A 16,755-nucleotide genomic window follows, 5' to 3' on the forward strand; every position below is an offset into this window, starting at 1 on the left:
CAGAACAAACCATCTTTATACAACAACTTGCCTAATTACCTTCACCTGCCTAGTTAACCTAATTAACCTTTAAACCTTAGCCTTTAAATGTCACTTTAAGCTGTATAGAAGTGTCTTGAAAAATATCTAGTAAAATAATATTTACTGTCAACATGGCAAAGCAAAACCAGGGGGCTAATAATTCAGGGGGGCTAACTATATATATATATATATATATATATATATATATATATATATATATATATATATATATATATATATATATATGATTTAGTTGAACATTTTCAACATCATCTAAAATTATTCAAAAATACATGGACAGAAACATAGCTAGAGTCGGTCCATGTGCTAGTACAGTCGATCGATAACACTGGAGGATAATACTGGTATAGTAATAATAGAAATATAGCACTTGATTTAGATTCAAGTTCAAAACTCCTTACATATTCAGATCTCAAACAAACAAATATCATTCATCATGATGGTTTTTGCCTGCATAATAATTCAAAATGCTGACTCTTACACACAAACACACACATACGCACACATATATAAAAGACAGATTGAGTTTTGGAGTGCTGTCTGGTACAATCATAGGCTGCGTCTTCGGACTCTTCAGCATGTGCAGGGCAGGGTTGTAGTGTTAGACCCACCTAACTGCCCCACCGCCATCAGCAGAATGTCTTTCTTCTCCTTATAGAAGCGCAGCTCTCGTCCTGCCAGACGCGCCTCCTCCAGCTCGCGCTCTGTCGCCGCCATCTCTCGATTGATAGTCCCGGATAAAGTGTGCTCTCGACTCACCCAGTCGGCGGCCATCTGTGTGCGCATGTCATCGTCCAGTGCTCGGTGGGAGTAATGAGCCAGAACTTCCTGTTTACAGAGAAGGATCATTGTTATAGACAGCACGGGGAGGCAGGTCAGTGAAACCTATCAGTGCTTCAAATAACACTCAGAAGAAATTAACTGGAGAGATACAGTGGGGGAACTAAGTATTTGAACATGTTATGTTTTTATCCTGGAAATAATGTTTCTAAAGGAGCTGTTGACATGGAATTGAATCAGATTTTGGTAAAAACACAAACAATACAAACATAAAAATAAGAAAAAAGAAGAAAAGAAATTGGAAAAATTGAGAGAAAGTACACAAACAAAGTACTCAACTAATGAAACGTATTTAATACTCTATATAAAAGGCTTTTGTGGTGATGGCAGCTTAAAGACGTCTCTCATATGGAGAATGAAGTCGCATGCATTACTCAGGTGTTTGTTTTTTCACAGACTTCAACAGAGTGTAAAAATGTTGACTGTTCTGGGGGTTTCATCTTTCAAATCTGATCTTTATTTTGTATTTTCTATTGGATTTAAGTCAGGTGATTGGCTGGGCCATTCTACAGCTTGATTTTCTTTCTCTAAAAACATTTAAGAGTTTCCTTGGCTGTGTTTTGGATCATTGTCTTGCTGAAATGTCCACCCTGGTTTCATCTTCATCATCCTGATAATGTAGATGTTGGACTGAAGCGGCTGATATTCATTTACAATGACGAAGGGCAGAGGGTTGCTGAAAAACTACTGAGAGATTTCAGCTGCTGTCTGAGCTTTCACTGCCTTTCTACACCTCCCTTTCTTCATGTGTTCAATACTTTTTCCCTGTGTCATTTTACTTTATTACACAAAACTTAATTTGTAAACTTAATTAGTTTTGTTTGGATATGGACTTCTTTGGTTGTTACCAACATCCGGGGAAAATTTTATGGCAACAGCACCTTAAGAAAAATGGTGATGTGTTCAATACTTATTTCCCCCACTGTATATTAAATGAATCAAATTGTTTTTATCAAAGCTTTTATATGGCAAAACGTAATCATATTTGGTTTTTGACTCATTTAATTTTAGTATTACTGAGATGCTTTTTGGTACAGTCTGTAATGTAACACCCCAAAAGTTCTTTCAACTTTTAGAAATTAAAGACTTCTGCTCTGATTTTAGACCATTTTAAAGCCTTTTTGATGGTTTCAAGAATTCTCAAATCAAAGTTTACTAGCAAAGCTTCTCAATACAAAACAGTTGCTGACACATAAGTGTGGGTGATATTTTCAGATTTTAATAGATGGTTATTTTTACACTAATGTTGTGGGTGTTATGAGATCTAATGAGTTGAAGTTATATTTCATTCCTCACTCAATTACTCTTTCACTGAGAACCATAGATTTTTCTTTACCTGACGGGAACACTGTCTTTCTCTCATGGCTTTGAGGCTTCCATTCCAATGGAGAAGCTGGAAAACTGTCATCAATTCCTAATAAAAATGTAAAATGTAAAGTCACATAAACATTTCCTCACATCATTTCAATACAGTCCTATCGTGATTTCCCTTACCTGGAACTCTAGCATTGATTTCCCTTTATTGGACTCTAACATGAACCGAAAAGCGCCAATGCCTGTACTTGGATTATCAGCTTCCTCTCTGTTTCCCTGAAGAAGATTAAAGGAACACATTTAATCAAAACACTACTGTTCAAATTTCTTATTATTACCATTTTACTAATAAAAGGTTCTTTCAAAATTACAAAAAAGAACACTTTGAACATCACTGTATTTCAAATTAATAAATGTATAAAATAAGGATTAGTTTTTCAATGAAAATTCATAATTTACTCATAATCATAATTATTATTTTAAATTTGTTGTCTATTTGACCGTGGACCACAAAACATAAGTATCCTTTTTTTTTTTAATTGAGATTTATACATTATTTGAAAGCTAAATAAATAAGCTTTCCATAGATTTATAATTTGTTTGATAGAAACCCACATAGAAATCTTGAATATGGCAATATTTGCAAATTACATATATGACAAAGAAGTTCATATTTGGATTTTAATTCATTCATTCATTCATTCATTTTCCTTCGGCTTAGTCTCTATTTTAGAGGTTACCACAGCAGAATGAACCACCAACTATTCCAACATATGTTTTGCACAGCAGATGGCCTTCCAGTCGCAAAGCAGTACTGGGAAACACCCATACACTCAATTCATATTCAATTCATTTTTATGCTATTTTTCTTTTTATAATATAACAGGATTTAAGTACTATGTATAGTTAGTACACAACCTGACAAAATTCTTGTCACCTATCCAAGTTTTAGAAACAACAAATAATAACTTGACTTAATTTAGTATTAGAAGTGGTTTATATGAAAGGCAAAGGAGATTACGCTTATTCTACCAAAATAAAATATGATCAAGCCTTCATTTTTAACTATTTAAATAGGACAGTAAGGTCTTGCTTAGACAAAAGTCTCGTCACTTAACAGAAATAATGTACAGTATAGAATATAAAGTCATGGTGCAGTTGAAAAAGAATGAATTTTGTGTTTGACTCCCATGAGCTTGGAGGGCTACATCCATACATCTCTACAATAACTCAAGTAAATTATTAATAAAGTCATCTGGAATGGCAAAGAAAGTGTTCTTGCAGGACTCCCAGAGTTCATCAAGAGCTTTGGGTTCATCTTCAATGCCTCCTCCTTTATCTTACCCCAGACATGCTCAATAAGGTTCATGTTTGATGACTGGGATGGCCAATCCTGGAGCACCTTGACCTGCTTTCAGAAACTTTGATGTGGAGGCTGATGAGAAGGAGCGCTATCCTGCTAAAGAATTTGCCCTCTTCTGTGGTTTGTAATGTAATGGGCAGCACAAATGTCTTGATACCTCAGGCTCTAGATGTTGCCATCCAATTTGCAGATCTCTCGCATGCCCCCTGAATGTAACCCAAAACCTTGATTTTGCCTTCACCAAACTTGACTGATTTCTATGAGAATCTCGGTTTCATGCGGGTTCCAATAGGTCTTCTGCAGTATTTGTGATGATTGGGATGCAGTTCAACAGATGATTCATGGGAAAAAAATCTACCTTCTGCCACTTTTACAAATGATCATCAAGGAGTCAAGTTGTTATTTGTTTCTCTTTCAACTGGGATTGGCCACAAGACTTTTGTCAGGTAGTGTATACCTGGCAGTAATGTATGTAAGTTGTATGTCATTTAAGGTCACATACTGAGATTCAAATGTAACTTGAAATATTGTATGATTGTACTCAACTGAGTGTGAATGGTAAAATATAAATAAAAACTAAACAATTATAAAAAAGCAAAACCAAAACATGTTGTGTTCCACCGAAGACTAAAATCATTATCAAATTGAGCAACAAAAGGGGGAGAAACCAAAACAAGAGTTGCATTATCTTGGCTAAAATCTCCATTTAATCAATAAAACACTTTGTGAACTCACGTTAAAAGAAGCCAGCGCCTCACACACGCTCTTCTCTATGAAGTCATCAGTGATGCGTCGCGACGGATGCTCATTGAAAACAGAGTTCATCAGGGCGATTTTGGCTGCGCTGCGTCTTGCCTCAGCTTTGGTCGGGCAGAACTGAGGAGATCAAAGATGTGCAGTTTTAACCACAGCGTAATCAAATCCTGAAGATGCTCAATTCCAAGAGATCCTCAAGAGAAAACATTGAACAGCAAATATGCAGACACAGATGGCAACCCAATCACAATTATTTATTTTCTGAAGATTTGAGGTTTAGAGGCGAATGGGTGAGAAGCTTGCCTGAAAACTGCCGAAGCAGCTGCCGCCGGGGAGACTGACGTAGCAGACGTATGGAGGGTTGTTGGACGGGACCATTTCATAGACCACGAGAGCTCCGTTCCTCAGGTCAGCGCCTCGGGACTGCTTCATCTGCCAGAACTCCTGCAGAGCCTCCACCACGTTCACTGCGCCATCACAAACATATCAGTATTCAACACCGTTCTGCAGTATGTCAGTGTAACTTGAAGTAACATACCATTTCACATAACATCATCATACACTAAAGCAGGGGTTCCCAAAGTTTTCAGCCCACGACCCCCAAAATAACAATGGCAAATAATTGCAACCCCTGCTATACTTAGGGGTGGTTCTAATTATATACAAATATACCAATAGGCCTTTATATACCCAAGCATATTGACAACACAAAAAAGCAACAGTCTCAAAACTATATCATTTTTTAAAATTCATTTATTCATTGTTCTTAATTTTATATTAACATAATGAGACTGGAGGGCACAATGTTTACAGCACAAATCTATTTTTGGTTTCATTTTGGAGACCACCCCTCAGAGATCGTCCTTAATGTTCAGTTGTGGCCTGTATTTATTTTTAATGTACGTGAGAGCCATAAAGGTGTCAGAAAATTCAACCTGGTGCCGTAACATCAATCTTCTGCAACTAAACAAACCCAGGGGTCACAATCCATTGGAAAAAAAATTGAAAGCCTGATGGCTTTTTGTTTGCATCTTGTTTTTTAAAATAACTGTTAACTACTATTTTATCGTCTGTAGGTTATGAATGAAATATGGTTATTATAATAGTTGATTTCTGGAAATCACCAAGTGACCCCCTCATTGTTCCACAACCCGCACTGTGGAAAGCACTGCATTAAAGTAAACGTAATAGAGGTACATTTAAGAAATTTTTAGAGCAAATTTCAGGTTTGTGACTTTGTGCTTCTTGTCTTTATTATTGATTGACATTATTATTGATTCTTAAGCAAAAAATACAGAATAGAATTGCAGGATCTCTGTAGAGAATCAAACTGTTACGCCATTAACGAACTCAACCCAAACTAGTCCCAAACTTGAATTCACAACTTGGCAATAATTAAATACAAATAAAACCTTATATATACTACACTCTCACAAATAAAGGTACGGAAGCTGTCACTGGGGTGGTATCTTTTTAAAAGGTAGAAATTTGTACCTTAAAGGTCCATATTAATACCTCAAGGGTACATATTATTACTTAAAAAGTGTTCCTCTTAAATTTTTAGGTACTAATATATACTTTTGAGGTACCAATATGGACCCTTTAAGTACAAATATGTACCTTTTAAGAAGGTACAACCCCAGTGACAGCTCATGTACCTTTATATCTGAGAGTGTATAGAAAGAAAACTTAATAAATAAAAATAAATTAGCCCTAAAAATAAACAGCCACTCTGGCAGGTTCTGCTGCCTACTGCAGAAAGGAAGCAACACATACTACCTGTCAAAAGTTTGGGGTCAGTAAGATTTTAAAATGTTTTAAAGTAAGCTCCTACTCACCAAAGCTGCATTTATTTCATCAAAAATACAGTACAAATTGTAAAACTGTGAAATGTTATTGCACTATAAAATAACTGTTCAAAAGTAGTTTATAATTGAATTTAATAATTTATTCCAGTGATTTTAAAGATGAATTTTCAGCTTCATTACTCCAATCTTCATAGTCACGTGATCCTTTAGATATCTCACTAATATTAATTATTATTAACATTATTAATAATAAGAGTAATAAAAGCAATAATGACTGGAGTAATAATTTGAAACTACATAAAATAAGAAAGCAGTTATTTAAAATTTTAATAAACATTTAACAATTGAACTTTTTTTAACATTTAATAAATGCCGCCTTGATGAACAGAATCATTTTCTTAAAAAAAAAAAAACATAAAAAAAAAACTGACCCCAATGTTCTGACCGGTAGTGTATATTCATAATCTACATCATTATGTACACTTATATAAATTATATATTATATCCACATTTAAACTTTTATATACTATATGTTTTTCAGTCTTTTTAGTGTATTTTCTTATTTTGGAGTGATAAAAAAATGAAAAATTATTATTAAATAAATAAATAGATAACTGTATAATAATTAATTTAGTATGACACTAAAAGTAAAATACACTAAATATATATTTGGTAACAAAATGCAAATGCAAAGTTTGAAAACACAACTTAATGTCCATTACATTTTATTACATAAAAAATAGCTTGTGGTTTAAATAACTCTGATCCATTCTAGTATGGGGTCACACTCTACAATGAGGATTTATTAGTTAACGTTAGTTCATGTATTAACCAACATGAACTAATTATGAAGAATACGTGTACAGCATTTATTAATCATAACTTATGCATTATTGACATCCAAATTCAAGCTTGTTATTGTTTGTTTATGTACCATGAATCACCATGAACTAACACTGAACTGTATTTTCATCAACTAATATTAACTAACATGAACAAATACTGTAATTATTGTATTGTTCATGCTATTGAATACGTTAACTAACATAACTAACACAACCTTATTGTAAAGAGTTACTGAGTATGGAAACAAGACTCACTTAACTTATTATAAGATATATTTAAAATCATTTGAATAAATATAAATACCGTCACCATGTACTTTCCCTCTCATTTCAAACCAATAAGTTTTATGTTCATTTTCAACAAAAATGAAGACATTTTATTGTGAAATCTGCGAGATTTACGTTCCTCCATTTAAAGTTAATTCACTTAAGGTCATAAAGACATCGAAAAATGAATCATATGGCAGTGTAATCCAAATCCAAATCTGATTTCTTTATATGATGACAGATTTATAACACGCATTACTGTAGTAAACACGAATCAAATCAGTGCATGATGTGCTAAAACAACATGAAAGAGAGTGTGGGAACACAGTTGAACTTTCTGAGAAATAGAAATATGTTTCTTTAGAGTCGATATATAGATTCCGGCTGGTAGTCAATGTTCATCAACTAAAACTAATTCCAAAAATATGTTTCTTTATGCTGTTATCATAAAGAATACATTGATTTTTACATGTACATGAGGGTCTGCATGCAGTGTGCATGATGATGTCATTTTTTTCAGAATAGTACATGCACTCTTTTTGTAATCTCGCATATATAATAAATATAGAATTAATATTAATATTCTTGAATTATGTATAATTCTTGCGCTTATCAGATTGTCCACAAGGTGACAACACTGATCAGAACACACAAACCAAAAAAATAAATAAAGCAGATGAACAAAAACAACAACAACAAGCTACTCAAAATGGCAAAAAAAAAAAAAAAAAACACAGAAGGCCTGTATTAATGAGTGTTTAACGAGGTATTAAACAATACTTATAAATCTAGTTTGCACAAGCTCAAAAACATTTTTATTGCTCATAACTTCTGGAGAGAAAAAGCATAGACACTGGCAAGCATGAAGGATTCCAGTGTGCATAGCTGAGCATTTATTTTCTCTCATGCTATCAAATGGAGAAAATAATTTGAAAGGTTGTGTGTTCAACTGCTAATTCAATTTAATTCAATTCAATTCAATTCAATTCAATTCAATTCAATTCAATTCAATTCAATTCAATTCAATTCAATTCAATTCAATTCAATTCAATTCAATTCAATTCAGTTCAGTTCAGTTCAGTTCAGTTCAATTCACCTTTATTTGTAAAGCGCTTTTACAATGTAGATTGTGTCAAAGCAGCTTTACATAATTGCATAACAGCTTCACGCTAATGCATGTGCTGTGTGTACATGCAATGCATTTTTTTCTGACTGCCTATAGAATGTACATGCACACAGATACACACACACAGTTTGAATTGTTTATCCATAGGGTCTCAATTAGGGGTGTAACGGATCACAGTTGATCAGTGATTCGTATGGATCCCAACCCACAGTTCGGTGACCCACGGGTTAATACATTTTTTTTTCTTGTAGATTAATCCTAAACATGTAACGATTGCAGAGAGATCATCTCTCACATCATTCAAATCACATGTATGAAAGCATTTAGGCTTTCCTGTAAAATACAATGATGACGGAAGAAGTTGTGGTGGGTTATTTGGAATGTGGTGGGTTTCTTAGGTTATTAAAGGTGTTTTCCGTCACTACTTGTTTAGTCTGTATTAACACATTCAATGTAAGCTGCACGATTAATCATTAAATAAATCGGGATCTCAACACCCAAACAATATAAATGAGAAATGATGGTGATTTGCATATGTTTATTAATCCTTTGAATCACTGCATTCAAATCTATGTTTAAAAAATGTAAAAAGCAAGAAAGCGATGCAGTCTTTACACTTTTGAGTTAGTTATGAAGTTACAGTTAAATAACACAGAAGTACTTGGATAACAGTTTATAGCTTAGATAAAACCACTGATGTTTATGGTAAAGATTAAAATCACCATCATATGCATTTAACTTGATGCTCAAAAATGAAGTTGTAGGCAGCAATTATATTACTTAACCAATAAGTGGTGACAACCAGCCATCAAATGTATGCCACTGAATAATTCTCCAAAAATGACCATCTAGCAATGAAAGAGGGTTTGAGTGAATAACTGAATCATTTAATGAAAATGGGACAAAAAAATAAATATGGGTTGTCCAATTTATTATGTTAGATTTATACATTTAATGTTATCTGCAACAGTAGTAACAGTGGATTTTTCACATTTTACAATTTCTTTTTATTCAGCTGATTATTTCTTCATTTTATTTTATGAAACCAAAAGTGTCATGCAGTGCTGTTTTTGTGATAAATGGAAATCATTTATTGTGATCCGTTACACCACTAGTATCAATACTGAAATGTGGATGTGGGTAAAAAAACAACAACCCCGGCTCATTAGGAAATGTGCCCAAGGAAACATTTTTGAGAATCGAGAATTTGAGATTATTTGAGATTGTCAAAAATGTACACTGTACCTCTAGTGGATTTGGGAAAACAAAAACTGCAAGAAGACACTCCTGGGTACATATTTCTCAGTTCTCAAAAATGTATCCCTGGGCACATAATTCCAATAAGCCTGGGTTAAAAAAAAAAACAGAAGAGAAAGAATAACAACAACCTATTGGCAAAAATAACAGACAGCAGTGGTCCGTTTATCTTACCTTGCTTAAATGATCTATTATGATTTGGAATATCTTTAATTGTGATGACTGATCCTCTGGCTATTTCGGTACTTCAAACTAACTTATGAATCGGAGTAAAATATCTGGATGAATTGATCTGAAATTACTTCATGTGCTCGAGTTTGTTGTTAAGGACAGATCTCTCAATCCTCGAAATTATGATCATCTATGTTGCTAATGGCTGACGGCAAGACAGTAGCGTAATGACATCATCTGATTAATTTTCAGTTATCAGCCAATCAATTATTCATTAATAAATTTGCTTCAGCTTAGTCCCTTTATTCATCAGAGGTTGCCACGACGCCACTTATCCAGCACATGTTTTACACAGCGGATGCCATTCCTACTGCAACCAAATCACTGGGAAACATCCATACACACTCATTCACACAGTTTAGTTTATTCAGTTCACCTGTACCACATGTCTTTAGACTGTGGGGGAAACCATAGCACCTGGAGGAAACCCACACGAACACAGGGAGAATATACTCCATAGAGAAAAGCCAACCGACTCATCCGGGACTCAAACCAGGAACCTTCTTGCTGTGAGGCAACATTGCTAACCACTGAGCCACTGTGTCACCCCCAATTGATGATCAGTTTGTTAAATGATATGGAGAATGTTAGAAAGAAGCAGCCATTGACATCCATATTATTATTTTTGTTTGTTCCAACTATGGATGTCAATGGCTGTCAATGTTTCCAACATTTTTCGAAATATCTTCATTTGTGTTCACCTGAAGATAGAAACTCAAACAGGTTTGGAACAAATGGAGGGTAAGTAAATGATGACAGAATTTTCATTTTGGGGTAAACTATTCCTTTAATAGTAAGTTTTGTTATGTTTAAAAATGTAATGTATTGAATCATATGCACCAATAGATGTGTGTTTGAAATATGTTCGTTTATGTGCTTTTAAATGTGTTTAAATATGTTTGTTTAAATGCAAAGCAGAGGGCAAAATAAATCGAACATATCAACTTTTAGGCTTGTCAGTTCATAAATGGTTTTCTATTACTGTCCCACACAATCAAAAGCACATGCTTATTTAATTACTGATATAAAGGAAGCGTGTTGTTGTGGAATTGCTTAGATACTAGTTTCTAACAGGAAACAAGGGTGGTGTGTTTGGACTGAAGAAATGTGAAAACCATCACAGCCACACATCACACTCATGCGTAATTATATAAAGACCTTTCTTTGGCAAATAAAGGCTGAACTTCTTGCCCGTTCATTCAGAAGGTCTGAGGTGTCTCAGAGGTAGATTAAAACACTTGACCTGCCAGTAGCGAACGCTGGCAACTGAATCTATCCGACAATAATCCCTTGACTGTAATTAGGTCAGCATGTCAGGAAGCTCAATCTGCTGTATTTTGAGTGCTCTAATCAAATGCCTAAACAAGCCTGTGGTGCTGCAAAGTGCTGTCTGGGGAGCGAAATGAAGAACATCTGCGGTAACATTATGGCAAATACATATAAAGATCAATGGAAAACAATATTTTGCTAAATTAAAAAGATACATTATTATAGATAATGATTTTTTTTTATCATAGCCAAGTCGCCAGATTGTTTTAACGAGTCACAAATTATTTAAAATAAATAAATTAGATTATTCATAATACTTCTTTTACATAAGAGCAATGATAATAAAGCCAAGGGGTGTGTTTAATTATGGAAATACTGAATAACTGCAACAAAAATAATGATTCTATTAATAGGCTTAATTTATTTAGCTGAAAATAGATTTTCTTTTCATTTTTAGAGTGAAGCAAGGTTCAAACCCCCTGAGAAATAGCCAGAGGTTATGTTTTGGGGGAGATATGCTCAATTAAATGTTTAAGCTTGAGAAAAGCTTAACATTCTTGTGAAGTTTCAGTTGTTATTTCTGAGTGTGTTTGTTTGAAACATCAAGTAAGTGGGTCAGTTTAGTGGTACTGTTTTATTTATTTACAGCTAGCCTATTAAATAATTCAGAAATACATTAAAAATGCAATTCATGCAGAAAATTAAGAGAACGCCTCATTATGATGATGATGTTTCTAATTTCTAAATTAAAAGTCAAATTTCGAAATTAGCAAATCAGTCAAATTAGCACTGTCGCCTCACAGCAAGAAGGTCGCTGGTTCGAGCCCCAGCTGGATTGGTTTGCATTTCTGTATGGAGTTTGCATGTTCTCCCCGTGTTCACACGGCTTTCCTCTGGGTGCTCTGATTTCCCCCACAGTCCAAAGACATGCTCTAGATGAATTGAATAAACTAAATTGGCTGTAGTGTGTGTGAATGCAAGAGTGTATGGGTGTTTTCCAGTGTTGGGTTGTGGCTGGAAGGGCATGCGCTGCATAAATCATATGCTGGATAAGTTGGCGGTTCATTCCGCTGTGGCGACCCCGGATTAATAAAGAGATTAAGCCGAAAAGAAAGAAGAAAGTCAACTGCAAACCAACATGCTAAAGCCCACTTTAAACGTAAATTTTAAAAGTGTATTAAACCTGTGTTATTACATGTTTACATACTACTGTCTATTGTAAATATTACATATTTTGTGCTTCTAAACGCATAACAGCTCAGGTCTGATCAAACGGAAGAAGCTCAAGAAAATATTATGTTATTTGTGAAGATGAGTGTGAATGTGAAAAAAGTCATTCAATAACAACCCCTAAGCACGTACACTTTAAAAAAGTATTTCCCCTGCTTGTTCATACAACTTATTTAAGATAAGCTGAATCAACACAATTCTACAGTTTTGGGGGGACAACTTAATTGTTTTATGTTCAATCAACTTAAATTTGTTAAAACAATTAAGTTAACCTAATTGCTTTGTGTTAGGACAACATGAAGTAATTGTGTGTAACCCGGCATTTTTACAGTGTATAAACATGAATAGTGTGAATAATATGTGTGAATAGTCTTCATAAATGCTATTACATAGCCAAGCACATTAAAATTGCATTATATACTCTGTAAAGACTTCTCATTGTTTACTAACGACCCCATGCTCTCATAATGCAAAACTCCATGTTCGCCCAGTATGCTACATACCTCTGCCGTATCCCTGCGTGTGTTTGGCGAAGCTCCGCACCACGGCGTCCACAGCCTCCCTCAGAACCGCCGGGTTGGTGGGGTTGGGCAGACCCAGACCCGCCGCCATGTCCACCGACCCGAACCCGCTGCCCATAAAACCGGACCCGAGGCTGTGGAGCTGAAGTGGTGGTGGGGGTGGCGGCGGCCCCGGTGAGGCAGACACCGAGACGTGTGAACCCTGCGCCGAAGAAAGGGTACCGGTAACACCGGGCCGCAGGGAACGGAGAGTCCCTGTCGCGCTCGCTCCGTATCCGATACCGGGCTGCAAGCGCTGATGGCGAAGAGACTCCATTGTCTCGAAAAGTGTTGCAAAAGAAACCAACACAAAGGAAGCGACTTCTACAAGCGATCGCAAAGGCGATTAAGAAAGCATATGGCAGTCATCAAAAGTGTTTCTCGAGGGTACGAGCTTTGTTGGGCTGATTGGACAAAATATTATTTACAGTTTGGGGCGTAAAACTGCCATGGGGAGGAAAAAGGAGCAGCATATGCTCGAGTTTGACCAATGGATGGATTCACGCTGCGTGACGTGGCACGTCCGCACAGCCCTTCTCAAATCTCTGTATCCAAAATCATGTAAACATTCCCGTTTCCAAATATTTGTTATAAGTGTTTGGGTAAGTTTGTGTAAATAACGTCGTCTTTATAAATGACTCGCGAACAAAAGATGCTGAAGCAGAAATCTGGAGCCACTGAGAGAGCAGCTACTAAACATGGTTGACGTAATTAGTTTAAGATGGTACTGCTTTTGAAGAACACATTGTAAAATTCTTGTACTTGAATGGGAATAGGATAAAACAACATATTAATAATATAACACTTCTTCACTATTGATTAATTACAATAGGGCTACATTTTTGTAGACCATTCGCCTGTTTTGTAGACTTTTGTTATGTATAAATATAATTTGTATTTATTACAAAAAACAGAGTAGAAATCTCAAATGATGTCTAATTGAAATGCAATTGTTTCACAGAAATTTTAAATGAACCCAAAACAGAAATGTTCTCACTTCTATACCATCAATATATACACCATATACTCATCAATCCATTTGGGTTTCTTCTGTTGAACAAAAAAAGAAGATATTCATTAAAATCTTCAAAACTTTTAACCATTGACTTCCATAGTAACTATTTGTTTTTGCTTTGGATGTTTTCAGCTTACTTTAAAATGTATTTTTAAAATATAAATATTTGTGCTCAAAAGAAAGAAACTAAACTGTGTGAAAGTAAACAAGCAAAAGAAGTAAACAGCGAGTTCATTTGCAATTTTGGGTGAACTTATGTTGTTGAAAGACATGCTCTTTTCAGTTTAGATTCGAGATCTCAGCACTGAGTTTGTTGATCTTGGCATAATGTTAAACATTTTTACAGAGGATTTTACAGAAGAAACCCAAACGGTTTCGTGAAGTATATGAGAGAGTACATTTCTGTTTTGGGTGAACTTTAAATTTCTGTGAAACAATTGCATTTCAATTAGACATCATTTCAGATTTCTATTCTGGTTTTTGTTTATAATATACAAATTATATTTATACATAACATAAATAAGTCTACATAGCAGGCGAATCACTTAATGTCAGGAAATAAATCAGGGGGGAATCAGGGTTGTTGCTAGATCGGATACGGTTGCAGGTGGAAGTTAACAAGAATTGGGGTCACACTTTATTTTGACGGTCTGTTTGTTGAATTTAAGTTACATTGCATCTACATGCCAACTAATTCTCATTAGCTTATAAGTAGACTGTTAGGGTTGGGGTTAGGGTTAGTGTAAGTTGACATGCACTTGCAAAGTTTCTTCTAGTCAGTTAAATGTCTGTTGAAGGAGCAACAGATATTAAGTCTACTAATACTCAAATGGATCATCAAAATAAAGTGTTACCAGAATTGTTTATATTATTGATTAAATTTCTCATTTATTGTATTTTATTAATGTCTACCCCTGCCCCAAGCACAAACCCAACCATCACAGTAATGTAATAACAGTAGTTATTAATTATGTTATTTATTAAATTACGTAATAATTTGTATTGTATTAACACCTACCCCTACTACAACCCTAAAACCAACCATCACAGTACTATAAAAATATCAATTATTGTTATACAGCGTTACAAAAATGTCATATTGATGTGCGTATCTGCAGCTATCCTATAGACTTTACTGGGAAGTCATCAGAATTCATCAGCAGACAAAAATAAAAAATTATTTACAAAAAAACCCCTGGACGTTTACAGATGCAAATAACTGTAATAAAAATGTAATAAATGCATGACATTCCATCTTGGTGTCCATATCCAATTAAATTTACAAAAGTATTTTTACATACATAGGAAGCGAGTTATACTTTAAGTAACATCTGCATTAAAAAGAAGCCAAAATATGGATGAAATAATGTTCCATTCCCGTTTAGCCATTCAGTCATCGTCAACAGATTTTAGTAAATTTTAAACATATTCTTACTGGAACCTGCACTTATTAAAAAAAATTGCCCTAAAATGAGCGTACTCATTTTCAATTCATACTGAATTATATTATCCTAATAATCAGCATTGTATAGTAGCAAATTACAAATACTCAAATGACTGTAAATGAGTTTTACTCAGGAATTGTAATTTACTAAGTATTTTTAAAAATGTCTATTTTTACTTTCCCTTGAGTACATTTCTAGAGCTGTTTCGGTACTTTTACTCCACTATTTTCTTTCAACCTGCAGTCCCTACTTTATTTTTTCTTGTTTATGGGGATTAAAAAAATCTGTCCTGTGATTCTTGTCCAATCAAATCACATCATACTGAACTACCTCAAGACATGGGCGATTTATAAGTGCAGTACACTGTTTGGAAGCATTAAAAGTCCAAGTAGATATCCAAAATCTTTACATGCATTGACCAAGAGACAGTTTAGAGGCATGTCACTGATGAGAAGATGACGGATGTTTACTGTATGATGGCCTTAGACACCCAGCAGACACAAAACGTCAAAATGACATCAGATTGATGTCGTGGGGACATTGGATTTTGTTTGGAAATGAAAATCGGGTTGACCTCAGAACTCAACATCAGGTCGACGTCAATGTCCAACGTCCAATCTAAAATCATCCAAATATCAGTGTCTAATAATGATGATTCAGCTTGAAGTTGTGTGGACGTTACCACTATGGCATTTATCAGACATTGGATTTTGGTTGCCATACCTGACGAATAAATGTTAGTATTTGATGTCAATATGACGTTGGTGTAAGATGTTGGCTCGAAGTTGGATTTTGGTCACTGTCCAACACAACCTAAAATCAACCAAATATCACTGTAATTTGACATTGTTATTGAACATCAAAATAACATTGTCCTTAGATGCTGGACTAGACGTTGAATTTTGGTCACCTGACATCACAACCTAAATCTAACCTAGTATTAACATCTTATGACGTTTTAGCCTGATGGGCAATAACAAGATATACTACAGATTGTTACGTTTACACACATCCACAAATTACAAATTATGTAAATGCATCAGCTTTTATAGCATAATACTCACTACTCACTACTCTTGAGTACTTTTGAAAGGTCTTTTTACTCATACTTGTACAAGTAATAGTACTTTTACTTAGGTATGATTTTTCAGTACTCTTTCCACCACTTGTTATAATGAGTCAAAACGTTTGGCTGATATATGGGAAAAAGTGGTTTAAGGATGGTGGTAAAAAGGCATTGAGCCTGGTTACAGTAACCAAACATATTTTGCCTGCTTGTTTATCTACACCATGGCTACATCACATTTTTAGGCAAATTCCATGGTACATTTAAAGTAGCATGTAAATTTATCAGAAGTGACCTATATTAATGAATTACTCAATATGT

At 34.7% G+C, this 16,755-nt stretch overlaps 1 protein-coding gene across 1 annotated transcript; it reads right to left on the minus strand.

Annotated features, from left to right (window-relative positions):
* Positions 1-293: 293 nt before the first annotated feature.
* Positions 294-13,387, minus strand: lix1l (limb and CNS expressed 1 like). Its single transcript, XM_056479919.1, has 6 exons — positions 12,852-13,387; positions 4,619-4,782; positions 4,295-4,435; positions 2,377-2,472; positions 2,219-2,296; positions 294-870 (listed from the first exon to the last, which is right to left on the minus strand). Exons 1-6 carry the CDS (start codon positions 13,183-13,185, stop codon positions 616-618), a joined length of 1,068 nt encoding a protein of 355 aa, XP_056335894.1. The 5' UTR covers positions 13,186-13,387; the 3' UTR covers positions 294-615.
* Positions 13,388-16,755: the final 3,368 nt, after the last annotated feature.

The sequence above is a fragment of the Danio aesculapii genome, chromosome 19, assembly GCF_903798145.1.
Source record: "Danio aesculapii chromosome 19, fDanAes4.1, whole genome shotgun sequence".
Classification (NCBI taxonomy): domain Eukaryota; kingdom Metazoa; phylum Chordata; class Actinopteri; order Cypriniformes; family Danionidae; genus Danio; species Danio aesculapii.

What these genes read in the sequence shown, in the direction of transcription:
- lix1l (XM_056479919.1), bottom strand. Translation starts at nt 13,185, where the DNA reads ATGGAGTCTCTTCGCCATCAGCGCTTGCAGCCCGGTATCGGATACGGA. An exon ending in GCTGCTTCGGCAGTTTTCAG is followed by an intron (nt 4,436 to 4,618) that starts GCAAGCTTCTCA and finishes TGATCTCCTCAG; the next exon opens with TTCTGCCCGACCAAAGCTGA. An exon ending in AAAGACAGTGTTCCCGTCAG is followed by an intron (nt 871 to 2,218) that starts GTAAAGAAAAAT and finishes CTCTGTAAACAG; the next exon opens with GAAGTTCTGGCTCATTACTC.